A 27,765-nucleotide genomic window follows, 5' to 3' on the forward strand; every position below is an offset into this window, starting at 1 on the left:
CGTTTCCCGGGCAGGCGGACCCTGGACACGGGGCACCCACCGCGGCCGGCTTCGTGGCAAAGCTGTCGCAGGGGGAAGGGGTTGGGAAATGTCAGTGAGAGATCCTGGCAAGGTGAGCGGGGTCCTCTTGTGGCGCTGCCTCGTGTTTCTAACGGTGGGATTTAGGCGGCAGCTGACTGCGGGAGGGACCGGGATACAGCACCAGCTCCCGCCCGGGCCATGCACTGAGGCGCCGACCGTGTACCGGGTGCTTATGTACCGGGCGATGTGTGACCCGCACGCTCGCCGAGGCATTTCCCCGTCAAAGCCGCGGCGAAGTTGGCCGGTGCAGGGGCTCGCTGCAGCCAGAGCCGGTACAGAGCGGTACCCGGTGTACAGACCCTCTCACTGCAGTCAACTGCAACGTGCTGCCGCAGATGCCGCGCCGGAGCGGACGCGTCGCACAGAGCAGAAAAACCCCGGCATGTGCAGGTTGCTAATGCAGGTAGTAGGAGTTCATCTCTGTGGCTGTTGCTGCCCCTGTAGTTGTTACTTTGATGATACTCCGTACTTTCAAACACTCAGAGGCCTCTGAGAATGCGGTTCTAAGCTCCTCATACTACTAAACACACAAAAAACCACGCACTGAAAACATCCAGGTACTGTTTTGCAATATTGGATTTGCCTGTGTTACTGGGGAAAAAGTTAGGCTAATTCGAGACAAGATTCATACTCTTTTCATGCATCTTTGATGTGAACACATAAATCCGAGGAACGTTTCTGAAACTTTATAGAAATAATTAAAATCTCTCTGTAAACATTGGAATTGCACTGAAATGTTACTGCCTCGCATGACTGCCATAAAGCTATACAGAAAAGCATGTGTGCAATTTTAAATTAAACTACAAAATATTCAAGCTGGAAGGACAGGGAGGAAAACCTATCTGTGGTAAGATAAATAAGAACAGGATAAAGGATCTCTAGAATACTAAAATTCATTTGTCATTGATCTTATAACTTGGTAACACTTTACTGTACCCTTAACGTTAGGGAAATCCACTTTCACTGAAAGATTCTTTTGATACCAGGTTGTGGAGCTAAGTAAAGAAAGAAAAAAAAAAAAGTATGTTGGCTTTTAAGTCTATAAGATTTTACTCTGTGAGTTTTGTGTCATTTCATAACTATATGTCCACATAGTGAGCCAAAATAGTCTGTCATCTTACTTTGTAAAATGGAAAGTTGCTCTGCTGCAGCCTTTCATTTAAAGCTTTCTTTCCCTCACTGCCTAGGAACTGACAAATGCTACAAGGTTGTGTGTGTTGCATCACGTGGTACAATATTGAAATCTTTCCTAATACCGCAGTACACTGCAGTAAAATGGTTTTAATGCAGATTACCTGGAGATTATTCAAACGGTTCATGTTGCCTCACTGTAACATGAAGCAAATCAGCGTGATCCCCCGGCAACACGCTGCCCTGCTGCAGAGCATCACTGCAGTGTATGGATGGAGCAGGAAACTTTTTTGACACCTTTCACTCTGCACTGATTTATTGTTTCAGAATGGGATGGTAGAGGAAATATAGCACAGCGGTGACTGCATGCTAAATTGAAGAGAACTGGGAAGAAATAGTTATTTTCACATTGTTCTCTGGTAACGGTGCATAGAAAACATTTCACAGGCAAATCTCTAATGTTAGCTTGTTAGTTTAAGGTTTATAGCTTTTCCCTTCTAAGACTTAGAGCTCATTGGTGTCTTGAGGATAATATTTTGCCAAAAGGATATAATAAATTCCATGACAACTGCTTGCTTTTTTTTTTTTTTTTTCCTCCAAATGCAAAAGAGAGTACAGTTTAGTACAAGAAATGCTGATGTGTGATTTTTCAGAGAGCTACTGCTCCAGGCTTCTGTGTCAACTGTCTCGCATGTATACCAAACTGCTGCTATGGCTTTCTTTATATTTGTTACTGCTCTGTGCTTGTTAAATACTGCAGGGTTTGGTAGTGTGGTTAAAATACTTCCATGGCAAATAAACTTTAAGTTGCTGAAGTTATAGTTTGCTTATTTCACATTAAAAATATGTGGGTAGATTTTTCTTTTCCCCCACAAACAGTAATAAAAGAGAAATTAAAAGAAGTTTTTATATGTATAGTATTTTTAATCTAAGCTTCTTTACAGAATGTTTTTCAGGGAACTTTTCATAAATCTTAAGGATGATAAACAGAGAAAAGGAATGAAGAGAGAAGGTTAAAACAAAACTTCTCAGCTGAGATTTGACCTCAGAAGGAGAATTCCGGAGGTGAAGCTATTTCAGAGAAGAGGAAGTAAAAGAAGGTAATGAGTCTTGAGACTACTTGTGACAAGAGTGTGTGGGAATAACAAGGGAGGTCAGAAGAGAGATATAAGTTGTTGAGAGGCTGAATTAAGTCCCAAAGTGTTTTATAATCTAAGAAGGCAGCCGTCAACCCTAAAATAACGTTTGCTGCCATTTCAGAGTACACATGATGTGGCTGCACTTTTGCAGAGACGTGGGAAGGTGGGAGGTAGTGTTCTGCAGATGCTTGTTTTGACAAGGATCACAGGGAAACAGGAGCAGTGACAGTCAGGGGCATAGCAGAAGTTTTTGTCAAGAGGCTTGGAAGCAGCCTTTTACTTGAGCAGTGCTGAGGGAGGAGGGGGTGATAAGTACTTGGGCAGAGGGACGAAAAATGAAGGTTCTGTTTCAGAGACTCCACAGAAAGGGGTGACCAGCAAAAGTCTGCAGTGGAAAAGAACAGGACAGGACAGGACAGTACAGGAGGATGTTCCTCTGGTTGCTGTCGCTCTTGAATGCAGCTGTTTATCTACTTTCCCAAGCTTCATGAGGGTGCAGAACAGCATGGAAATTATGTCAAACTTCTGCAGTTTAATGGAAGAGTTGAGCAGGGAATGTGTTGTAACAGCAGCAGCCCTCCTGCAGGGAGACAAGGCAGTGTTGACCTAAAATACTCTTTCAGCCAGTCTCTCATGAAAACCTGTTCTGACTTAGCAGTCTTGCTCAGCAAGGCTGAAGGCAAAGATACTTTCTTCCCCTTACCCTTGGCCTGCATGCAGAATTGCAGTACTGTCTATGGACTAGCGCATATTCCTGTGAGATTCAGAAACACTTTTTAAAGGAAAGTAAAATCCTAGCTGAGTAGTGTGGGTTAGGCTGAAAGGAGGGAAAAAAAAAAAAAAAAAGTTGGTATTTTGAGTGAAGAAACCATGTCTGCAAAGATCTGCTGACTTCCCCCAATCCGAGCTGTAGGATACAAGGGCACTCTACAACTCTGCGAAGGCATCCCTCTGCTTCTACAGATTCAGGCCTTGCGGATCTCGTCTTGCAATTATAAGACTCCTTGTATCAGTGGGCTGAAAGAAGAAGGTCACATGCTAGATCTGGTGATGTGGACATAAGAATAGGAGATGATATATGATACCATTTCAGAAGAGTTGCTGAGTAAGTGAGAGGGTAAGATCATTTCCTTTCACTGGAATGTAGGTATGCTTTAAGGATTGTGTTTCTACTAATTAATTATAATTAAGTAAAATATTCTGCTTAAATGACTACTTAACTGGTTAGAAGGGTTCTCTAATCATCTAATACTCCTTAACAAAATATTTGGGTTTTTTTCCTAATCAAACAGGAACCAAAGTACATACAGTAAAATCCAAAGAAGCAAGCAAAGTAAATACAGAAAACGTCACAGTATCTGAGTATTATCAACTTCATTCAATGAAATAATTGACCTTCCCTCTCAATATTCTACTTCACGGGTTACATGGCCTCAGTGTGCTTCTTAGCAGTTTAAGCATGATATATGAGAAAAGGTTGTGGGAGTTTCTGGTAAATTATTAAACCTTATAAAATACATTTTTCAGCTGAAAGAATAACAATGTCCAGCTGGATATAGGCATCGCATTTCAAAAAACTGTTATGTGAAATGATATGTTCTAAATTCAGCAAGGTTATTGCAAATCTTCATTCTGCAGAACTTGTTAAATTGTTCTCTCCGTACAGTGCTTTGTATGTTTGGAAGGCACATCAGCATTAGTTAATTCTCACAATATCCTTGAAATTATGTAGATATGTATTATTATTTCAGATCCTTTGAAAAGAGAAGCTAAATTGTAAAGGTTGAATGATTTACTCAAGACCAAACTGTGTGATTCCAGTGCTACAAACTAGACTATTCCATGACTGGAACATTTTACAGTCTTCGGGTGTTTTCAGTGACCATGTAAAACAAAATTCCTGCCTGACCATTTTATATACGTAGAGGTAATTGTCCCTGTTTTGCAGGTTCATCAAGTCACACAACATGTATGTTTTGATTCCCCCTGTTTATTAGACTGAATGTAAATTGAATGGAGTATAAGCCATGCAGTTGTACCCTCACAGCTTACAGTGTTGCTGGAAAAATGCTGGCAGGAATTCTGTGGGCATAAATTGACTTTGCAGACAGAGAGGCTGATCTTGAGCCTAGATGGAAATATACTGCTATAGCTCCTCTTGCGCTTTTTTTTTTTTTTAATATATATATTACAGCAGTGGTATGCCCCTTTGTCCTTGGTTAAAATTTGCTTTGTATTCACTTTTGGCAGTGTTTAATGTAGCAGTTGTCAATCTGAATGTGGCTTTGCATTCCAGAGGGAATTGCACTTCATTAGGATTTTATGTGTATAACTGGAAGTTGTTTCAGGATTGTTTCAGACTGATATATAACATTTGTCACTTAGCTCATATTAATTTATAAAGTTAGGTTGAACTACATACACTAAAAAGGCATTTAATTTTACAGGAGGGGAAAAAATGGCTCTAATAAGTTTTGAGCTTGTTATCCTTGCAAGGAAGATGCCTTTCTGTCAATTCTCTCAAGTCCACAAAGAATTTATCTTAGTTGCAGTAATATTCCCTGGAGTAAGAGGACAACATATATGCTCTTCTTCTAGCTCATGACCTTTAACAGTAATGCAGATTTTTATTTTTTTTTAACTGGAGATAATCAAGTTAATTCTCTCCTACCAACATGCAGCAAAAACCAGAGCAATTGAGGAAGAGCTTTGGAGTTGAAGAACAGGCACTTTGAGTATTAACCAAAGGCATGACTTCTAATCTATCATCACTCACCTGTGACAGCTAATAAAGACATAGAGATAGTTAAGATGCCACTAGATTATTAAATACTAACCAGAGCTCAAGCCTGGAATTTCCTAGTTGCTATTTCACTTCTGTGCTCTTAGAGTTGAAGGGAGAATGTCACTGGCAGTAAATGCTTTGAGGCAGCACAGCTTATTGAAAGAAGTAAGATAGCTTATGCCATCTTATAAAAAGAGTAAGATGCATCCTCTTATAAACACTCACATCAGGTTATCAGTGGGTTTCTTTGAACAACTCCAATTTGAAAGTACCTTAATTGCATATGGAAAGTATGTCTGATATTTTTTCAGCCTTTTAGGAAAAGGGTATTTGACTGCTTGGGCTGTTAGAGAGAGCAAGTGCACAGTTTTTGCACCTCAGCACAGATTTGTACGTCATGTTGCATTTCCGTAAACACCTTTAGACAAAATCAACAAATATGTCACTGGCCTTTATAATTTAGGAGCTGTTAAGATCTGTTGTGTTGAATTACCCAAGCCAGGTCGGAATGAGTACAGCTAAGTGTTGGACTCTGCAGAGTCATGCTGACCTTGTTTCTCCTCCTAGACTACCTACTGCTTCTAAGAGTTTGGATATATTAACCTGTATGGAAAGAGCTTTCACAAGACTATTCAAATTCCTGTAGCTTAGGTGTCTCATCCAGTTCAATAAACTGATTTTCTTTGGTCTGTATATTAATACACTTTGTTGAGCATGGCACTTGCAAACAAGCAAATCAAAGTGGGTATTAGTTTTCCATCTGTTAGCTGTGAAATAGCTATTTAATAAAGATACTAATCGGCGATGTAGAATTAAGATACCTACTTGTGCCTTGTTGTTTTGCATCTTGATATCTTTATGGGAGTCTTTCACTGAGTGTGGGATTAAAATACAGGTAAATAAATATATATGATTTGTAGGCATGTGAGGTATCTAAGCTCCTATTTCAACTCAGTTCAATCACTGGGATCCAGAGAACAATATGCTTCCCTAAAAGTATGTGTTTAGTGCCATTTGAGGTGCCTAGAGTTAGTAACCACCCTCATGAGCCTGGAAGAGGATTCAGGCCCTCTGTGAGATATGTGCCCATCAGAAGAGGCAGTTAGAGGCCAGGCATAATAATTTATGGTATCTAAGACTGCACTGTGCATTTCTTTTCAGGCAACTGAATTGAGCCCTGCATCATTTGAAATAAGCTGAATTGCTCTCCAGAGAGCTTTAATTGTGTTCAACAGGGGCTTGAATCTTATGACTGTTGGAGTTGCTTAAGGCTGAGATATCTCCAAAGGGACCACAGTTGTGATAAAAGACCTGTGGGACATTCGCACTTCTGGAGTAGCAGCTGAAGATCAAGCAGAATACAAGAGGACACTGATGCTAGACACCTACATTTAGGAAGCCAAACTGATCCCTATATCTCCAGTGATTACAATGATAACTTAGATGCCTGGTGCACCACTGACAGCTAAATCTTAATCTAGAACTGAATCCTGGTACTGAAATCCCAATAATGATGCTAGATTGCTATCTTGAAATTTATTAAAATACCATGTTTCACTGTTAGCTGAATAAATTGTTAGAACTAATGTTTAGTACTTCTAGACATACTAAATATACCTGCTTAATAAAATCATTATTCATACTTTCCTATCACCCAGTATTACAAATAAAATTAATGGTTTGATGCAAAAATCAGAGCTTTTTAAGCCACAGTCCTACAAAGGGCTTTAATGTATTTGGGTATTAATTTATATTATGGAACTTCTAGGTTGCTAAAACTCACATCATGGAGAGCACTACTGTGAAAAATAATAATGGCTTCATGAATCCCTTGGGCCACTCAACTGGATTTTAATGTGTGGGACAAGGTATGGGCCAAATTCTGCGTATAATTCTGTGGATTGTAAATGCTGCTGAGGCTTTGAAGTCAACGAGACAATCTGCATAAATAGGGCCAGATGATGTCACTTTACCATGTATAGCATCACTTCTTAGGAAAGTATCTCATATGATTTCATATCTAGTCACACCAGGATAGCGATCTTTGGTCAGGAAGTGAGCTGTTGGATATCAGTCATAAAAATCATGTAGTTTTATCCTTCCTGTGAAAGACAGTGGGATCATTTCTGTGCAGTTATAGTCTTGAAGGCTGCAGTAATAGTATAGATGCTCCCCCAGATTTCCAGCTGAATTTGGAACACAGTGATACTGATGATTCTGGAAAATCTGTACTATTTCTCAGCTGAGAACAGCAGATTTGTGCTTTTAAGCCATATTTTCCCACAAAATGTCTAAGATATCACACTTTAAATCTTTCAAGCACTAACAACACTTCTGCATTCTTCCAACAGTACCTAATTCCTCTGAAATCATTAGTAAATCTTACACGGGTTTCAGGGGAATAAGATTAGAACCCACAACAGAATATATAACATTTTGCATCATACACTTGCTACAGAGAACTGGGAATTTTGAGACTTCAGTGCAGCCCAAGAGTTTTACGCCAACATTGTATTTAATGTCCTGACAAGTTCGGTGTAAAATTCAACAGTCTAAGTAACACAAACCAAATCTGTGACTACCACTCATCATGCTGAATTGCAAACAAATAGTTTTGAGTGAGGTAGATGAATTTCTAGCCCAGTAAAGGTTGTTTTTTTCTTTTTTCCTAAGGAAAACTAGGATTATCAAAGGCTGAATTTAGAGGGTAGATAATATAAAATGTTAGTACTTTATTATGGATCCGTGTTGCACAGTTGTGGTACCGTTTCTTGTTTGGCTGAAATCAGTGGCAAAGCTCTGTTTTAAGCTGGCAGAATTGAGTGGGCCTACAATCTCGTGTTGTAAATTTGTAATACTTTACACTGCGTTTACTGAAAGGAAAGAGAAATAATGATCTCAGCATGCCATCTGCCAACTCTCCGGCTGAATGGAACAGACTATGTCAGTCAAAGGGTGAAATATGTCTTTAAATTACTTTTGTGGTTTTGTTGGGGGATTTTTTGTGCTGGCTTTTTGGGTTGCTTAGTAACAGTATTCTGTGTGCAAATTTGTAGCATCTGTGCAAAATGTGAGGTGTTAACATGTTTGTAAAAATTAAGAGTCCAATTAATGTTTCCTCTGCAGAGCTTTAAAATTAAATGGCTTTTTTTTTTTTTTACCCCTTCTACAAATTACCTGCTTTCAGAAAAAAGACAGATTTGTTTCTTAGAATAGTGAAAATAATAAATTTGCATTTCAGTACTTCTCAAAGAAGTAGCTAGTGTTTTCAGATGGAGAATACAGCAGAATTAAATAACTTGCAAAACATAAGTGGCTTTCAAAGGTTATATAATTCTGTCTTTGTGGTTAGTAGCTGCACACAGGGTAATGTCTGTGAACGATTATATATCTTCCAATTAAACCACTCAACAAAGCACTCAGTGTCAGAAATCTTACCTGATGACTTGCAGCACTGTGTTAGAAAGCTTTAAAACAGAGAACCAAATACACTTTAACAGACTCCGTCCTTTTGGCTCCGTATAGCAGAAGGTCTGCTGGAATCTATCCTACTATTCAAAAATAGAAAAAGCCAATATAGGATGAGTTGGGTCAAGCCAGCTTCTTTAAGAAGACGTATCTACTACCCCTGTATCGTCACTGAAAAGTCAGCGGAAAGAAGTAGGCTCTTGCAGACAGTAAGTCATCTATCTGCTGTCTTTTAGATATGTGTCTTAGGGTGAGATGAATCACCTCTCTTTCTGCAGTGACTGAGCCAGGCGTGGCTAGACAACCTCTCACTTTTAAGGCATTAAAAGTTTGGTAAGATTAATCCCACTCCTCAAGATTTTTTTTTTCCCCCTGATGGGACAATATATTTTGCCTTTCATCTGTTTTGGCAAATAAAACATTTTAGACGGAGGCATCTGCAGCCGTCCTGACTCGGACAAGGTTCACATTGACTCCAGTGGGAGAACAGAATGAGAAAAAACACTGCAGGACTTCTCTTCCAGTAAGTGAAGTATTTTACTGTTCCTTTTCTTCATTAGAGACATTTTGTTCTACATTTCCATTCCCTTTAATCACTGGCTAGAGATGATGCCAACAGACAGTTAGGTATTATCCCCAGGGCCCATGGATTGTCACAATAAATTCTGTGAAGAGACATAGTTTGATTAATGTCTACTGCAGGACCTGAAGCCATAGCTCCATAACAGAAATACTAACAATCAACCGTTGCACTGTGTTCCTTTTATTTGGCAATGTATTAATTTTGTCATTTTATCTGTAATGTAAGCAGTTGAGCTGATGCCCCAGCAGAGTTGCAGCAGAGGAGAGGGGACCTGGCCAGTTGCTGTTGCTGCCCAACAACTGCTTTCCTGCCTTGGCCCCTTCAAAAGCAACTGGAGCAACAGGACTGAGCACAAGCCTCAGAAAGCTGCCAGAAGGATTTTGGACTCCTGCTGGGAGCTAAAGGAGTGGATCAACCCCATCCCTCCTCTATGACTATTTGTAAAATCCATTCCTTGCTTCTCTCAGCATTCTATGTAGTTTATATTTTAACTTGGCAGCTGTTAAGACTTTTGGTGAAATCAGTTTAGCTGTTTACTAGTACACCCTCCCACCACTGGCAAGAATCTTGGCAGCTCAAAAGAGCTTTATAGATAATGTAGACAAATTGCTGAGCTCTGAGTCCCAGCGTGACCATGGTAAAAATTGTCTCTAGCTTTTAGTGGCAGGATGGATTTTTGTGGATCCAGGTGCTTGTCTGTTGTAAAGACTGTGCGAGCGATTTTGCTAGCCATGGCCTTCTCAGTGGATAACAGTGGCACCAGGCTGCTGTCATGGGCTCCAAGCATTCAGAAGTCCACATATCTGTTGACTTCATTAAGCTGTAAAACACATGCACAAGCCTGATACCTTCCACAAGCTGTTGGACTTGCTACTGATGTGCACAGGGTTAGCACAGTGTGTACGTGAATAGCCCCAGTGCTGTGGGGGATCATCTCTTATCCTCCATGCTGTGGACAGCCTGTATCCTCAGTGTGTCCCTGGAAATCCCGGGCTGGTTTGCTAACCTTGCACAAGTGGAGACCACAAGAACATCTCATGGCTCAGAGAATATTTGTCTCAATACAAAATGAGATACAAACTATTAGAGGAGTACAGGAACACGAAATATAGAAGTCAGTCAGCTGTTAGTCTTAGCACACTGGCAGCTCCAACTTTGCTGCAATTCTGTTGCTTTTATGTGGGCTTTCAGAGGGGTAATGAAGAAGCTCCCAACTGCCAAAGGCCAAGGAGTGGAAAGCTCAAAGTACTTCATCTGAGAATCACAGAACTGCGTGATGGGGATTGCTGTGCTGTGTTGATTAGAGGTAGAAGTTAACATCTTCCTGCCAGATGAAAAATGTTAAGGAGACTGGGGCACATACTCAAGCATTTTGAAAAAGAAGAATACTGATGCTCAATGTGATTGCATGCACCAAGTTGTTTTAAATCTGGTATATTGCTGTTCAGACAAACATGCTGTTTCATTTTGGACCTCACCTATCCCTAGTGAGGTCAGTGCTGAAACTTTTTTCTTTGGGTTCTGCTTTGTCAAAATAAACATATAGAGTATATATAATGAATAAACATTCATTTGAATGATCCTTGTCTGTGGTACAAGGATCCACTCAGCATGGACTGGTGGCAGAATGAGGCCTCCAGTGATTCATACTAGGCATAGATATTCAGGCCACTTCCTTTCCAGAATTTACATGGGATGGATGTTTCCTGGTCTTTCTAATTCTCTTTAAAGAAAATTAATGTTATTTCTTGCAAATAGTCTTCTTTCTTCAGCAGGGCAGTACTTAACAATCCTACTGCTATCACACAACACATTCTGCATAAAAGATTTCATACTGTTCTTAATGCCGATTTCTTACGCCACCTGCCTCATTGTATCAGTAAATATGTTGACAACAGTGCAGCTGTCGTTCACAAATTACCAAGTTCACCCCTGTGTGAAAAGCCAGCTCTGTTGAGGTGTAGCACAGACATGGTGAATAGTGGTGAGCTGGGCTTCTGCAAACAAATTGACATTGCTTCTTAGAGCACTGCAGCCGTATTTTCTCACTTTGACATAATAGCCCTGGTAATTCTCCTTTCCTAGCTCTGAGTTAGATTTTTGACAGGCTCTGCATGAGGCATTAGATTTGGTTCAGACTGACTGAGGACAAGTAAATTGCAAATCACACTGTCACACCTGAGAATTCATGAGTTTTCAGCTCTGTAAAAGTACTTCACCTTTATGAACTGATAGTCTAAACTGTATGTTTGGTGGAAAGAAGATCAAAGTTTGACAAAACCAGATTTTTATTGTTTTTATCTGATTTAATTTTAAAGTAGAATATATCTTCTCTGAGTATAATGGAAACACTTCAGTGAACCCATTGTATTTCTAGTGGAGTTTAATAATGTATGTTACATTTCATACTTCTGTGTAAGGCATATCAGCTTAATTAGAAAAATAAAGCATGAAGTATGACTTGTTCCCTTCTTTCAGTGTAGAACTTCGGTGCTTTAAAAAGCCCAGAAATGGTCCTTCACTTTAAAAATATTGTTTTATATAAGCAAATGATTTAGCTATATATTTGGGTTTGGGTTCTCCTTGTTGCTTTTATTCTTCGTGAAGCAGCCCAGCTCTCTTCCAGTCCTCAGCCTGTCATTTCTTTTGTATGTCAAATTTTCCACTGCCAGAATGCGTCATCCCTCACCCAGTCAGTTGTCCTGGATTGTTCTGGGCTTATTTTTCTGTGGCTACATTTGTACATCATCTTGCTGCCCGTGAGATGATTAAAAGAGCCCTAGAAGTCATACATCACTCTTAATAGCATGTATAGCTAGTACTTTCCTTCATTCTAGGGAGAGTTTTTGTCACACCTGTACCTTTTAGTCAGAGGCTGGACTGAAAACTTTTGTTTGGGCAAATGTAGTAGTAATAGAGATCCCAGCCAGGAGATAGACTAGGCATAGTAGTAATGTGGAAGCAAGGGCTCTGTGAGTGAAAGCTGTTTTCTGTGCATAGTTTTGGAGGCAACTCTCTGATGTGCATGTGTTGAGCAGATCACCTCCCATATTTCAGGGGAGATATAACATGCTGCTTGGCTAGTTTTCACTTCCTTAACAGGATATTTTCATACAAGGTTAATTACCCATATCCAGGAATAGGACAGTTGTTTGGGGCTTTTTAAAGTGTTCTTGTAACATTCCTGTGGCATAACATGGTAACAGTTATTTTTCCTATGACATCCTGCAGGCGGTGTCTGTGTAACAGGAAAATCACTTAACAATGAAAAAATTCACACTGTTTGATTTTGTAAATGATAATTCATTACAAATTGGAGAGACTTCATGGATACAGAACCTTCCCAGTGATGACAATGAACTAGAAAGACTTCTGAAACCAAATGAGCACGTGCTAGTAAACTGGCCTGTGGGAGACAGAAAGACAGAGAAGCATCTGGTGAAAGTTGTGTATATGAGTGGTGAGTGTAGTTCCAGAGCATCTGTCTGATACAAAATTTTAATCTAGTTATAAGGTATTGCTACACAATTTTCTGTGCTTTGGCCTTTTTTTTTTTTCCATCACTTCAGATGACCCCCAAGAGCTGGTGGAAATGATGCAAAAGATATTACGAGCAGATGAAATTACAAAAATACAAGTCCTTGGAAAAAGCAAGAGGAAGAGAATAGAAATGATATTCTCAGAAAGTGAGGACAGTGACCTGGATAAAGAACAGGTGAGTTTCTGTCTTTATATACCTGATATTGATAGGCCCATAATGGAGTGAAACAGACTGCAACTATTGATTCTTCACAATACACAAAATATGTACAGTAAAGGTAGGAATACAGGCAGTTTTAACATAGTACCTCAGTACAATATTCTGTCTGAGTAATCATTTAGGCCAATAGATTTTTGTCCTTTGCTATTTAAATAGAAAAGCACTATTCAAGACTTGTGTGCTCTGTAGCTCCGTTACATTTTCTTCCATAAGACAGAAATCTGACCACTGCATAAGAAAGAACATGTTTTCTGAGCTTTGCATTGTGCTATCTGCAATGACAAAATGTAGGGAAAGAAAACATAAATCTTAATAAAAAGGTGCAAACATATTTTTCAGAAATACTAACCAAAAATGTCAAGTGCACAGTGAATAAATGTTTATGGTATACTATGAGATACTGTAATGAAAAGCTCTATAGAAATGCAAAGGCACTATTATGATCTTGTTTACAGGGAAAGATGATGAAGCATATAAAAAGAAAGAAATCATTGCAGGCATCTGCTCCTGCCACCATCCTGAGTCAACTTGAAACATCTTTAATTAACAAACAGGTAAACATCTCATTTTCAGCAATTTTAATGTATTAAGCAAAAGCAAACTGAAATATATTTGTTTAGGGGGGCATAAGACTTCTGTTTTAGTGAAGTGTTCTAAAGGACACTACCTTAGAAAACTGGTGAATGGAGAAGTACCTGACAGTTTCATATTACACTAACATTTCATTTTTAATTTTAACAGGAATGGTAATTGCTATGTTCAGTAACAGCTATTATTAAAATACACTGAGTCTGCTTACTGTATTCTGTGTATGAATTCTGTGTATGAAGTATTCTGATTTAGCCAGATATTTGAATGTTAGTTTTAACGTTTTAATTTTATGTTGTTGTTGCTCTAGATAGCACGGTTTTATTTTTTTCAGAGAGAATCGTATTCAGGAAGCAATTTTCTGTACAGTGAAAGTAGCAGTGATGATGAAGAGCCTTTATTTCAACTATCCAAGGTAGAACTGTGTGCCAAAATAAAAAGTCTCAAGAGGAAACTGACAGACACCATGAGAGAAAACTGCCGCCTAAGGCAGTCCCTGGTGATGCTTCAAGGTAAAGTCAGGGGTAATATTTTGATGAAGAGGAAAGCCTTAAGGTCATGAGAAGCTTGATTTATAAGAGGCCATTTGGATGGGAATTATGGATGCTTAAGCACTTGACACGATCAAGGCCTACCATTAGCACCAGTCTTTGAGACATGGCAACATTTAATTCTGGCAGCAGTTAGAAAAAACTGTCTTACACGGAGGCCATGCAATCACACAGTTCGAAATTTTAAAATCTGTCTAAATCCTGTCAGTTGTTCCCAAGAGAACCTTTCTGTATGCTGTGTGTAACCATCGGCTAAGCTCAGACACTCCACTGACCAGTCCAACTAACCTTATTTATTAGTCATCTTTCCTCATCTACTGAAATTTCATAGAATCATAGAATCCCAGGTTGGAAGGGACCTCAAGGATCATCTGGTCCAACATTTCTGGCAAAAGCACAGTCCAGGCAAGATGGCCCAGCAGTCTGTCCAGCTGAATTTTAAGTGTCCACTGTTGGGGAATCCACCATTTTCCTGGAAGATTATTCCAGTGGCTGATTGTTCTCATTGTGAAAAATTTTCCTCCTGTGTCCAGACAGAATCTCCCCAGAAGTAACTTGTACCTATTACCCCTTGTCTTTTCCATGTGATTCCTTGTAAAAAGGGAGTCTCCATCTTCTTTGTAGCCACCGTTTAAATTACAGAAAATGTTGATGAGGTCTCCCCAGAGCCTTCTCTTCTCATTGCCTCACTCTTCTCAAGGAGTGGGGCAATGACTCCTTTATCTCTGCTGGTGATGCCCTTGTGGATGCAACCCAGCATCCTGTTGGCTTTCTCTGTCGCTGATGCAGCAGCACAGTGTTCACTCATATTGAGCTTGTTGTCCACCAGGACCCTCAGGTCCCTTTCCACAGAGATCAGTCGGGTAGATCCCAGTCTGTGCTGCACTCCTGGATTATGTTTTCCCAGGTGCAAGACCTTACACTTGTTCTAGTTGAATTCCTAAGGTTTTTGTTAGCCCAGTCCTCCAGTTTATCCAGATCTTCCATGAGGGTGGCTCTCCCTTCCAAAGTGTCCACTTCCCCACTCAGTTTGGTATCATCAGCAAACTTTATCTGAGTACACTTGATCTCATCATCCAAATCACTTATGAAGATTTTAAACAGTGTTGGGCCCAATATCGATCCCCAGGGGACCCGCTTGTGACAGGTTGCCAGTTTGAAAAGGAGCTATTTACCCCCACCCTCTGGGTCAGCCTGTCAGCCAGTTCCCCACCCACCACACAGACCACTTGTCTAGACCACAATGTATCAGTTTTTCTAGGAGGAAACTGAGGGGGAGTGTATCAAAAGCCTTGGAGAAATCCAGGTAGACAATGTCTACTGCTCACCCCACATCAACCGAGCAGGTTACTTTGTCATAGAAGGCCATCAGGTTTGTCAAACATGATTTGCCCCTGGTGAATCCATGCTGGCTTTTCCCAATCGTGTTTCATTTGTGATATCACATATGATAGTGCCCAGGAGGATTTGTTCCATATCTTTTCCAGGGACTGAAGTAAGACTGATGGCCCTATAATTTTCTGGATCCTTCTTTAAGCCTTTCTGGTAGATGGGGGTGACATTAGCCTTCTTCCAGTCTTGTGGGATGTCCCTGATCTCCACAGTTTCTCTAAGACTATGGAGAGTGCCCTCACAACGATGTCAGCCAGCTCTCTGAACACCCTCGGGTGGATAATGACAGGGCCATCAATATATAGAGGTCAAAATCCTGTAACAGTTCGCATACCAATTCTTCCTTCACTGACAGTGGATCTGTGTTTGCATTTACCTGGATTTTTGTTCCCAAGGCCTGGGTCTGAATAGCACTCATAAAGACAGAAATAAAGGAAAAGTTGAAAACCTCTGGTATTTTTAGTGGTTTTGGTGACTGATTCACCTCTCCTGTTTAACAGCAGGCCAGTATTTTCCTTCTGTTTATGCTTATTGTTTACGTACCTGAAGAACCCTTTCTTGTAGTTTTTTGACACCTCTGACCAATTTCTATTCAAGCTGAGCTTTTGCTTTTGTAATTTCATCTCTGCATGCCCTGGCAATGTCCTTGTGGTTCTTAACAGGTATTTGTCCATTTTTCCATCTCCGATATGCTTTTCTTTTGGATTTGAGCAGACTTAGAAACTCACAGTTAAGCCAAGGGGGTCTCTTGCTCTGCCTACTTCCCTTACCTTTAAGGGGATGAACTGTTTTTGTGCTTCTAGGAGAGCATTCTAGAAAAACTCCCAGCACTTGCTAACAACTTTATCTTCCATGGAAGCTTCCCATGGAATTCCTCCCAACTGAGCTGATTGAGCTGGTTTGCTCTTGTAAAATCTAAAATCTTTACCTTAGTACTAACCTTCAGTGTGCTCAGCAGGATCCCTGACTCCATGATACTGTGATGACTGCAGCCAAGGCTGTCACCAAGAGAGATACTACAAAGCAGGTTTTCTTGGTTTGCGAGTAGCAAGTCCAGCAGTGCCTCATTCCTGGTTGGCACATCTAACATTTGTATGAGGAAGCGGTCCTCTACGCATTCCAGGAACTTGACACATGACATATAGCTGCTATATCATTCTTCCAACAAATGTCTGATTCTCTTGACCTGAAGCTTGCTTAAGTGACCCAAATATAGTAGGCAGATGCCTACTGTAAGATCCCCATTGGAGACGATCCCTCCATTCTTGACCCGTGAGCATTTGATAGGGCTTCCACAATCAGCACAGTTGACTTCTATACATTCAAGGTTCTCTCTCTATACAGTGCAACTCTTCCTCCTGTTCTTCCCTGCCTGTCTTTATGAAACAGCCTATTGTGATCCTCCAGTCATGTGAGTTGTCCCACCATGTTTCAGTTATTCCTACAATATAATAACTTCCTGACTGGGCACGGAGCTCCAGTTCCTCCTGTTTGTTCCCCAGGCAGCACTGGTATACATATACTTGAGGTGGTTGGTCTTCTGGTTCTCATCTTGAGAGGCAGCTAAGGAACATCTGTTGCTGCTCTGGTTGACCCAGCTTATTCCCCAGTTGGTTGCAATGGCATGAGCATTGCCACATGGGACCTTGCCCTCCAAGAACTTTAGTTTAAAGCCTGCCTCAGAAAGTTGGACAGTCTGCTGCCAAAGATTCCTTTGCCTCTTCTAGACAGGTGGATCCCATCTCTCCCTAGCAAGCTATAGTCATTGAAGAATGTCCTATTGTCATAAAAGTCAAAAGCCTCATGATGGCACCAGCCATGATGCCAGAATTTGATTTGCATTATGTGTCTATTTCTGGCTGCACTCTTTCCTCTAACTGGTAAAGTGGAAGAAAAGATAACTTGAGGACCAATACTTTTCGCTTACACCCACAGGGCTTTGTAGTCTTCCCTGATTCTGCCCAGGTTCCAGCTTGTGGTGTCATTTGTGCCCACATGAAAGTGTAGCAATGGATAGTAAGCAGTCTGTGCTCTTGACAAGTTGTGACACCCTCTCAGCAACATCTCAGACCTTAGCTCCCAGAAGGCAGCAAGCTTCTTGTGACTCCCTGTCAGGTTGGCAGATGGGCACCTCAGTGCCCCTCAACAGAAAGTCACCCACTACAAGCACTCGTCGCTTCCTTCTGTGGTATACACTGTGTGCTGCTGGTACAATTCCTCCTTGCAGACCTTGCTCGTGGGTGTCTGCAGCTGTTAAAGCTTCATATCTGGTCTTGGTTGTAATGCTGGAGGGTGGGGACTGAAGAAGAGTCCTGCTCTTATGGGTCACGAGAGTCCAGGGTGCTTTATTCTCCCTGGTGTCTGCCACAGTACCATGGTTCTGAAACCAATTGCATATCTCTGTCTCAGCCCCTCTAATACTCTGCAGTCTTTTAACTGTTGAATATTATTTGTTCTAGAATTATCTCATTTCTAATTACTTTGGTAATTCCTCATTATTGATAATCTGAGTTAGTTCCAGGTAGAACAAATCTAGTCCTTTCCCAGAGGTGAACCATTCTGTTCTTTCATAAATTAATCTTACATCACTTAGTGATCATCTCTGAAGCCCCTCTTATTTGTCTCTGTCCCTTACTCTGGGGCAGCCAAGACTGAATCCAAAATTTCAAACCGTTAGTGAATGAATAAGGTTTAAAGAAGATTTGCTCCTTCCCTTGCGAGCTATATCATACCATCCCTAGACAGTCTACTGTCTTTTTTCTGCAAGTGCTTATCAGTTTCATTGCCCACCTGATTCCATTCCCTATGTTATTTGTCTAGGTTTGAATCATTCTTCTCCACCTTTTTGAATATTATTTTTAAACATTTTGTTAATGTCTGACGACTTTTCTTACACTTTTACATCCACTTGCCTTGCACCTTAAGCACTTGTATTTTATGGTATTTTCTGTAATTTAGGGATTCTGTATCTTGCCAATTCTTCACTCCTTGCATCCTTTTTGCTCGGAATTTATTTTTCTTAATGGAGTCAATAAAAGTTTCTATTTGAAAATAAATACTACTTGGAGAAAAGATTATTTAAAAGATACTCTCTATAGATTAAAAAAGGGAAAAAAGGAAAAAAGTCTATGTAACTTCTTTGAAGAAAAAAAAATCAGACATAACATTACTTATCCCATATTCAATAGCTTTACAGACTTGTAGAGATTTTGAGATAGCAAAAAGAAAAAAGATAAATAGCCTGTTTAGTGCCATGATGGGCGTAAACTAATGGTATCTCCTAGCCTTGCAGAGAACTGATCTATCCTATTCTAGAAACAGAGAACAGATCTTCATGGGACGGGAGAGCAAAATGGCAGGAAAATATATGAAAGAATAGAAAAAAGTATGTTAAAGCATCTTTGCTGACTGCTTTGACACTCTTGCGACAGGAATTTAATTGCAAAAATATACATGCGTATGTAATTAGACTCTGAAAGCTTCAGTTACTATTTTATCCCTCACTTTCCATTTGATTTCAGTATTGCCACAGGCAGTCACCCATTTTGAGGAACTGGTAGGGATGGCTGAAGCACTGCTTAAAGGGGGAGTGACATCATCTACATCCAGTCTGCATTCACATGCTGTTTGGAAGGCATCTAACAATCCATTAGCAGATTCATATGCAGCTATGCACAGTAACTCCAGCTCACCAATAACTTTGAATGCAGAAGATGAGGAGCAACAGACAGAAAAACAGGTCAGTTAAAAGGCAATGTCAGGCATAAAAATTAAATATTTATACAGTACAAACATTACTGTTATAGTATAACAAATATAAAAAATAAGCATCAGTTAAAATCATATTGTCATTCAGTTGATGACGTGACTCATGATCTCCTTTTGTGCAGGAAGCTTTTTTCATGAGAAACACTGGACAAATCAGTATGTTGGTCCACTCTTAAACTCGTTTTAATGTCAGTGGCTTTGCACATCTGTGACTAAGGGCAGAATGTGGATGCATGGAGAAAATACTGAGATCCAGGAATAACTTTGAGCCTAATGTTTTGGTTGCTAAAGGGGAATGGTAGTGTTTCAGAGATAATCTAAGAAAAATATCAGCAGTCTGCTTAAACTGTAAGAAGTAAATGGAGAATGGTATGTTTCTGCTCTTGTTCAAGATACTGGCCAGTAGAAATACATACTGAATAAAAATGTTCCCCCATTCTCTGTAATTCTAACAGAGCATAACTGAGAAATGTGAGGCACAGAGGCTGTACGTGAAAACTATAAAGATATAACCAAAAGAATAATTCTAGCTTCTGCATTCACAATTTACATAAACATTCTTAGGCACTGAGTCATGCTAACCAGTGGAAATCATTCTTGTCTGTTGTCAAGGGGTCCTAAAACCCAAAGAAATCTATTAACAATTATCAAGGTGTGATGTTTTGACTGAATATTGCAATACATAAAATTTGACCTAACATCTCCAAAGAAATAAAAATACCTAATTTTCTAAGCAACCTAGACTTACTTAATAGAGATAGCTCAAAACTGCCCATTAGGGGAGTTCAGATACTTAGGCTGTACAACTGCTGTGTGTAGAAGTCACTCTCAAAGCCCAGGACCAGATGTCACAGTTCTTAGGGCATGTTTGCTTGGAGGCAGGAATATTAGCTTGGGCATATTGCCATGCTTCTGAGGCTGTACAGAATCCATGCCAGAACTGGACCACAGCCAGCCTGCATGGAGTGCAAGCAGAAGGATTTAGATATTTCTGAACATGTCCTGTCTCCACTAGTGAGTAATAAGGATTGTTTGGTGAAGTGTTTGCTAGGATGAATGGGGTCCTTAGTCTGCCTTACTCTTGCTTCTGAAAAAAAAAATCAACCTGTATGTATAGTTGCAAACGTTGAATGTTGTGCAGCGTTAATGTCAAGCACACGGTTTGCAGAGATTACGTTGTGGTTTAAAAACAGAAAATTTAAAAAAAAAATATTTCAGAGGTAATACTACATAATATTTCTAGAGAACTGCAATAGTTATGTCTATGACCAATTTTGTTTTCCAGTTCAAGATCGAAAAGTGGCAGATTGCACTTTGTAACAAGAGCAAACCTCAAAAGTTTATAAATGACTTGATGCAAGCACTTTATACACATGAATACATGGCTACACACAGCCTGACAGGTGCAAAGTCCTCCTCTTCAAAGGATAAAGCGGCAAAACCAGCTATGAATCAGAATGAAGTTCAGGAAATCATAGGTGATGACTTGTTAACATTACTCAATGTGGCACTGACTTGATAGAGGGTTTTGTCTGAGGGAGGGGCTGTAATGCTTAACAGCTGGTCTACTCAGGTGATGTGCTGTTTCATATTTCCTTCTTCAGCTACATACTTTTTAGAACCATCTGTTACAAATACTGTCAGTGAAATGCTAAGTAGTAGTATTTCTATTGTGTGAATTTTGTGGGTTTTATTTAGGTCACTACTCAGACACAGTGATACTGTAAATTGTTTTAGCCTTTGAAAGGTTAACCTACAACAGTCAAACTTGGAGCATGATGGTAACAGATGAGGGAAGGCATATAGAGGACACTCTTGGATCAAGTTTAAAATTATGTCTGCTATATTCTGAAGTTAGTGAATGTTATGAATTCTGACATTTTAAATAGTGCTGGAGGCAAAATGAGAGAATAAGTATAGAAGACAGAAGTAGTGATCAGAGAAGCAAACAAGATTTGTTTTAAGATGAGGTTTAAGGCAGAAAATGTTTGGTGCATAGGAAAGAGAATCATTTCAGATGGAAGTAGCACCTTTAAAGAAAACAGTGTTTTGTGAGCACATGAACACAGATTTTTATTGGATTCACACCTATAGATAAATACTTGAACAACATAGCCTAAATTCTTGTGCTAGAATCCCTCTTCCGTTGCCATTCCCTTGGACTTGCCCAGTTTTCTCAGTTCGCTTCCCTTCTTAGCTCCAGTTCCTGTACCTTGGTCCAGTTTTGTTGAAGTTTTCCAGCAGTTTCAAAAGTTACCAGTTGTTAACCTTTTTTCCTTAAGAACCTAGCTAGAGAAAAGGCCCAAAGTCAAGAGGGAAAAGAGTAAGATAGTGAAAACTTATTTAGAAGACATAAGATGAGACAGTTTCAGAATGATATATGAGAAATATTTAAAAGATTTAATGGGATGAGAAGAATGGTTGGACTTGATGATCTTAAAGGTCTTTCCCAAGCTAAATAATTCTATAGATCTAAAAGCTACTAGTGACTTTTCTAAAGGTCGATTCTGAGGAAAGGGCCAGGCAAAACTGAAAAGGGAACCAGAGAAAATAATCATACAGCATGCTGTGGAGAATTCAGTGACAAAGGGGAGCTTATAGACAAGTCAAAGTCTGTTAAGGGAAATGATAAAACTCCTGGATTCAAATAGAAAAGTGTCAACATTACACAAGATAAAAAGAAAAATAAAAAGGAAGCCTGGGAATTAGTAGATTACATTATTTAGCCTAGGAGTTAGTAGATAAGATTATTTAAAGAAGATGGAAACTGCAAGACTTCAAAATGAAATGAAAGGGGGGAAAAATCAAGGGAAGGAAAGATGATGGAGAAGAGAGGAGCAAGAATTGCATTCCTGATGTCGAGTGCTGTTAGTATTCCATTAAAAACAGTCAGCCAGGTAAAACAGAAGGAAAATTTTTAGGGAAAGAGATATCACCTGCAAATGTAAATTAATGAACAAAACCTGTAAGATTCAGAGGCATGAGGACTGATGAGGATAGGAAAAGGAGTCTCTGATCAAGAACAGAGAGGCCGGGCAATCAAGGATGAACAATCAAGGGAGAGAGGATGAGCAATACAGAAAGGCCTTGTGGCCTTGGAGTCCTCTTGGAGTCTACCAAGAGCAGGCACAGCAAGATGGAAAGCACAGAGCTGGCATGCGCAAAATCTCTTAAGTAGTGTGTGAAGACATCAAAGTAGCTAGAGCTGAAGTCGAAGTAGCTGGAAATTTCAAAGATGCAAGAGATATATTTTAGATCATACATCTGTTGTTTCCCTGATTTGGAGGCCTCATATATATCTTCTCTTTATTTCGCAGGAATCACAAAACAGTTGTTTCCAAACACAGATGATGCTTTAATTAGGAGAATGATGGGACAAAAACTGAACAATTGCACCAAGAAGCCAATTTTAAGCAAAGATCTTAACTCAGGTGCTTTTCAGAAGCATAGCTTTTGGTAAGTCTTAAAAATAGAATTGCAGCATGCAGTGTGTAATTCCATATATTACTCTACGGTAACAAAATCTAAAAGTCTTAAAATTACCATGAAGACTTGTGTTCATATATGCATTGCCAAGTAGGTAAATATTTTTGTAACCTTGTACAAAAAGTGTGTAATAAAGAAGCAGTCCAGCTTAACAGCACAAAATAAGTTGTTCATTCTAGACAAAGGAGCATAAGGTTATTAAATTACAGGAAGAGAATACAGAAGTAAACACATGGAGTTACTTTGACCAATATGTCTATTTTAGTTTTGGCATTACTTTTCTTATTATTCTCTGTAGTCTCTTCAGAGTCAATTCCATTTTCATGTCACTTGTGCCTCAGTTAACGCACAAGTAAAGGAAAATCACACCTCTTTTGTACCTAAACTTAGCAATCTTTTACCACCAAAACAGTCTAAATTATTGGGGCAGAGGAATTATTAAATAACATCTTGCTTATTATGGGCATTCTTACCTTGTGAACAAGACTAAATGAAAATTGCTGAACTCATCACTACCAGTGAAATCATCTACTTGTGAGATGCTGGAATCTGAAGAGAGTGTCAAACAACACTGCATGTCCTTAGAAAGCCATGCATTTCACAGATACTGCTGTGGCTTATGCAGAAATCATTTCCGTAAAGTCGGAACACTACAGCAACATTTCCAAGAGCATCATAACCAGGAGATACAGACTAAATACTTCTGTGGCCTTTGTGGTAATCTCTTCTTTGACACAGAAGAAGAATTTCTAATCCATTATAATGAGATTCATAGCATGGACTATGCATTTGTGCCTGAGCAGATGGAAGTATCAATAAAAAAGGAGGAGGACTTCCTCCCGGTAGAAAAAGGAGACTGTTTAACCTGTGGTTGCCGGACAACTTATGTCTCTAGAATAAACAGAAGGAACGATTATGTGAATTGTCAGAAAGCCATGCTGCAAAAAGGAAACTTATGGTTTCGATGCTGCTTCTGTTCTGCGACTGCACAGAATTTTGCTGATTTGAACAGTCATCTCAACAGTCACACATCACTGAAGCATAAGGAAGAGATGTATGTTGTTAGGTGTGCTGCGTGCAGCAAAAATTTCGATGATCTCGAGGGTGCACAGCAGCACTATCACATGAAACACTGCATTTGCATAGTGCTGTTTCCACATATACCAAATGTACATATTGAAGAAGTGAGGTTGGGAGGGACCTTTGTAGATTGGTGAGTCCAACCCCAGCAGCTCAAAGTAGGGTCACCTAGACAAGGTTTCTCAGAGCTATGTACAGTTCATGTGAGTATCTCCAGAGATGGAGACTCCACAACTTCTCTGGGCAACCTGTGCCAGTGCTCAGTCACCCTCACAGTGAAAAAGTGTTTCCTGATGTTCAGATGGCACCTCCTTTGTTTCAGTTTCTTGCCATTGCCTCTGGTTCTGCCACTGAGCACCAATGAGAAAAGGCTCCATCTTCTTTACACGCTCTCATCAGATATTAATACATGTAGATAAGATCTGCCTGAGCCTTCTTGAGGCTAAACAGTCCCAGCTCTCAACCTGTCCTCAGGAACAGGATAAGAGATTAAGAAGGAACAGATTAAAATCAGTGAGACTGGGAGAAAAGATCTGTCCTTACTTAGACTTTCTATACTGAAGTAATATTTTACTTCTTAGTTCAGTTCTCGTGCATGTTTCAAAATCCATATTTGCAAGTGTAAGACACTTCATAACAACAACAAAAAAAACTCCACCAAACAAAACTGTCCCAAGATATTTGATGTTGTTATGACAGAACTGTGTGAAAAGTAGCAGTGCTTTGCTCCTAAAATTCCTCTCTAAGCCACCTAGTAGTACTCCATGGACCACCAGTAGTCTATGAAATACTACTCGAGAAATACTCAGATAATATCTATTGGAAGAATCCACATACACAGATTTTCCCATCTGGAAACAATAAACAAATGCACCAGCATGGTTAAAATAGGGTTTGCTATGTTAATATTTTTTCTTCTAGAGATGAGAAAGCTTCTTAAAACAAAGGTCCTCTGTATTTGTAATATACAGTGTATTGATTCACTGTAGTATATTTCCTTGTCCTTGACACAGGTGGTAAAAGTAGCAGCCCAGGAACACAGAGCTTGTCTTCTTTGAAAGTATTAAATCTTAAATACTTTATATTTTACATCTTTATCTTCACCAGATGAATCCATAAATTTTGCTAATTCCTGAGTCTTCTCATGTACAGACACAGTATTCCTGAAGCCTTGATGGGAGGAACTTGAGCTAGCACTGTAACAATTCTGAGTTGTTTTTTAATATTGCCTATAGACCTTTCAGTTTAAACTTGATATCTTAAAAATGTCTTTATGTCTGTTATTGATAATGTAAAATCCAGGCCAACATCCATTGAAACCAATGCAGATACTGCCTGCATAGTCCCTCTTGAATGGATCCTTATTAAAATGCATTTATAATTGATTCATTTTATGTATGTTCAGAATTTCCTCACTGTAAAGGCATTTAAGCACCTTGTAAGTAATCAAGATAACAGTGATGATTCCTTTAACTCAGATAACACAAGTTTCTTTCTGTTAGAAAATTAGGAGAATTTAAAAGTGCTTATGAACTCACTCTTTCAGTTCACTTTCCAGCAATGAAGTACAGGGAGGGGGTCAAAAGAAAATCCTGTCTTGCAGTACCTTTAGTAACAACGTACACACAAGTTACTAACTTTTAAAACTGGTGATATTGGAGTTTTGATCTCCTCCCTTGCTGTTCCTCCTTCCTTGACCACCTTCTCCGCCTTTCCCCAGAATACAATTACAATTCAAGAGAAGGAATTTGGAGTCAAATCCAACAAGACAGACAAGTCACCATCTCAGACCTATAAGGCTGAGGTGAAACAAGGAAAAGGGGAATGTTTCAATGAAGAAAACTGGTTAACTAGCTACTAAACAAATGGCTGCTCAGAAACTAAGAACAGTCATAATTGTATATTTAGTGTTAATATTTCAAGCTTGGTTATAAATTGTCTCAACAGTGGTTCAGCAGCTGCTCCTCAGGGCATCATCTCTTCGACTGTTCCTCCCAGTACACAAGACCAGCAGAATGACGATTCACCAGCTGCTAACGCACAAATTCAGCGAAATGACAGCCATCTGACTCCTCCACCTCCTACCCCACAAGGTCAACAGCAGTGTTTCAAGCCCACTTCTTCTAAGATGGATTGTCATCTTGCCAGAAACTCACCAGCACCCTCTCCCAACCAAGGTTGCAGACAGGATCTCAGGAATTCAGACAAGGAATAACAGAAGGTATTTCATACCAGTTCAAATTCTCAACAGAAATTAAGAAGTAGTATAAAATAAAAAATAAATAATATCTAAATAGGCCTAGCAACAGTAGACAGAGATACTGCAAGCACACTAGAAATCTGAAAACCATTTTCTCAAATAAATGAAAATCCCACAGCCTAGAAAAAAATGAAGGCATACTAATATATTTGGCTTTAAGATATTATTGAACATATGCATGTTATGCAGTAATTAAAAAAATATGAACTTGTTCTGAAGAATATAAGTAAAGTTCCCCTTAGTTGGAAAAAAAATTCAAGTAATACCAAAAGAGCATATAAGAGGAACCTTAATCCCCTTGCTTTCACCTTGACAGCTGATGGAAAACCGCTTTGCCGATCAGAGAAAGCTATTGCATATTAATACAAAAAAGATATAGAGATATGAAAACAGAAAAATTTCCTAGTGAAATGAAGACTATGGCCAGCACAGTGTTAGAAAGCACAGGACCACATGAGGAGAGAAGAAGAAATAAAATAGATATTTAAGGATGCTGTTAACTTGGAAAGAAGAAAACATTCTTAGGGCAATAAAACTGCAGCTCTCAAGATGTCTGCAGGAAAGAAGTAGCTCATTTTGAACCTCTGAAAGTTAGAAAGGCAGTGAAAGAAGCCATGTTCCCTCTCAGCTCAGGGAAGAGTCCTCCAGGGAAGAGTCCTCCAGGATAGCCTGTTTGTGGAGGCTGTGGCTTCTCTCGCAGGCATTCTGCTGCTGGTATTCTTTGGCAGCTCTCACTCTCTCCTCTTCCTTGAACATCAGATCCATAGGATAAGGGTACCTGATCCCTCCAGTCAAGAAATAGAGGACAATCTCTTGAAAGCAACTAGTAACGGGCAGAGGTGCTAGCCTCTACTCCCTGTGTTTTGATTTTGGTATGCTACCTCTTGCTTGGAGAGAGGTTGGACAGGTAGAGCATTCCTCATGGGATAGAAAAATCCCAGTAACTGAGCAGTTCCTCCTCAGATCTGACACCACTTGTCCCAGGGAGCAGCTGGCAGTCTCACACCCTGTAATTCCCTGAGGAGGAGGAGGGAAGGTACATGTTTTTCCTCGCAGACTGATTCCAAGTTTACAGTGTGCAGGTAGCATGGGAAGGGGAGAACATTTGGATTATAGTTTTTGTGCTTGAGTGGACTTCTTTCCAGAACAGAGAATACCAATAGTTAAATCTATTTCTTATGTGGCAAATAAGCAACTAAGGAATCGAGGTGAAAAAAACCCAAAACACCACAACATGAAGTTGAAGAAATCTAGCTTGATTTGAGGAGATATGGGTTACAGAAATAAAATTAGAAATAGTATTAGGGTGAATGGCAGGAAAAAAATCTGAGGATAAGGTTAGCAGCCAAATACCTCTAAAGCAAAGTGCTGCAAACCTAACTGTACTGGAACAATGCACTAATAAAATGAGCTATGGAGACAACTTCTGTGTGGGCTGGGGTTTGAGCGATCTGCTAGCCTTTTTCATTGCTCATGTCTATCAATTATTTATAGATGGGATCAGGATAAAAGGTATGAAATATGATGTAAGTTCTATCTCATGTTATTAACTACAATCTATTAAATGTAATAGAAAGATGTTTGCTATTATGTACATTTTGTATATGCGATTGTATGTACAGCATATAAGAATGTATATAGTTAATCATATTTTTGAAGCTACTTTCTATCAAATAAAATGAAACATTGCTAT

General features: G+C 39.5%; 1 protein-coding gene across 5 annotated transcripts; it reads left to right on the plus strand.

The window, feature by feature from the left end:
* Window positions 1–8: 8 nt before the first annotated feature.
* Window positions 9–27,333, plus strand: BEND6 (BEN domain containing 6). Of its 5 annotated transcripts, XM_026845558.1 has the most exons (11): window positions 9–484; window positions 2,157–2,312; window positions 3,315–3,468; window positions 12,419–12,647; window positions 12,757–12,902; window positions 13,403–13,501; window positions 13,846–14,047; window positions 19,000–19,217; window positions 20,532–20,724; window positions 22,564–22,702; window positions 25,760–27,333. In XM_026845558.1, the coding sequence occupies exons 4-11, from the start codon at window positions 12,452–12,454 to the stop codon at window positions 26,025–26,027; spliced, it is 1,461 nt and encodes a 486-aa protein (XP_026701359.1). In that variant the 5' UTR covers window positions 9–484; window positions 2,157–2,312; window positions 3,315–3,468; window positions 12,419–12,451; the 3' UTR covers window positions 26,028–27,333. The 5 variants fall into 5 exon arrangements, with proteins under 5 accessions (XP_026701359.1, XP_026701358.1, XP_026701361.1 ...); XM_026845557.1 differs by lacking the exon at window positions 9–484 and having other exon boundaries at window positions 672–2,312; XM_026845560.1 differs by lacking the exon at window positions 9–484 and having other exon boundaries at window positions 672–2,312; window positions 3,315–3,456.
* The last annotated feature ends 432 nt before the right edge of the window (window positions 27,334–27,765 follow it).

This window comes from Athene cunicularia (genome assembly GCF_003259725.1).
Source record: "Athene cunicularia isolate RWA chromosome 3 unlocalized genomic scaffold, athCun1 chr3_part1, whole genome shotgun sequence".
NCBI classification, from domain to species: domain Eukaryota; kingdom Metazoa; phylum Chordata; class Aves; order Strigiformes; family Strigidae; genus Athene; species Athene cunicularia.

Coding starts and splice junctions, on each gene's coding strand:
- BEND6 (XM_026845558.1), top strand. CDS start 12,452: ATGAAAAAATTCACACTGTTTGATTTTGTAAATGATAATTCATTACAA. Junction 13,502..13,845: donor CATCTTTAATTAACAAACAG/GTAAACATCTCA, acceptor TTGTTGCTCTAG/ATAGCACGGTTTTATTTTTT. Junction 20,725..22,563: donor TGAAGTTCAGGAAATCATAG/GTGATGACTTGT, acceptor TTTATTTCGCAG/GAATCACAAAACAGTTGTTT.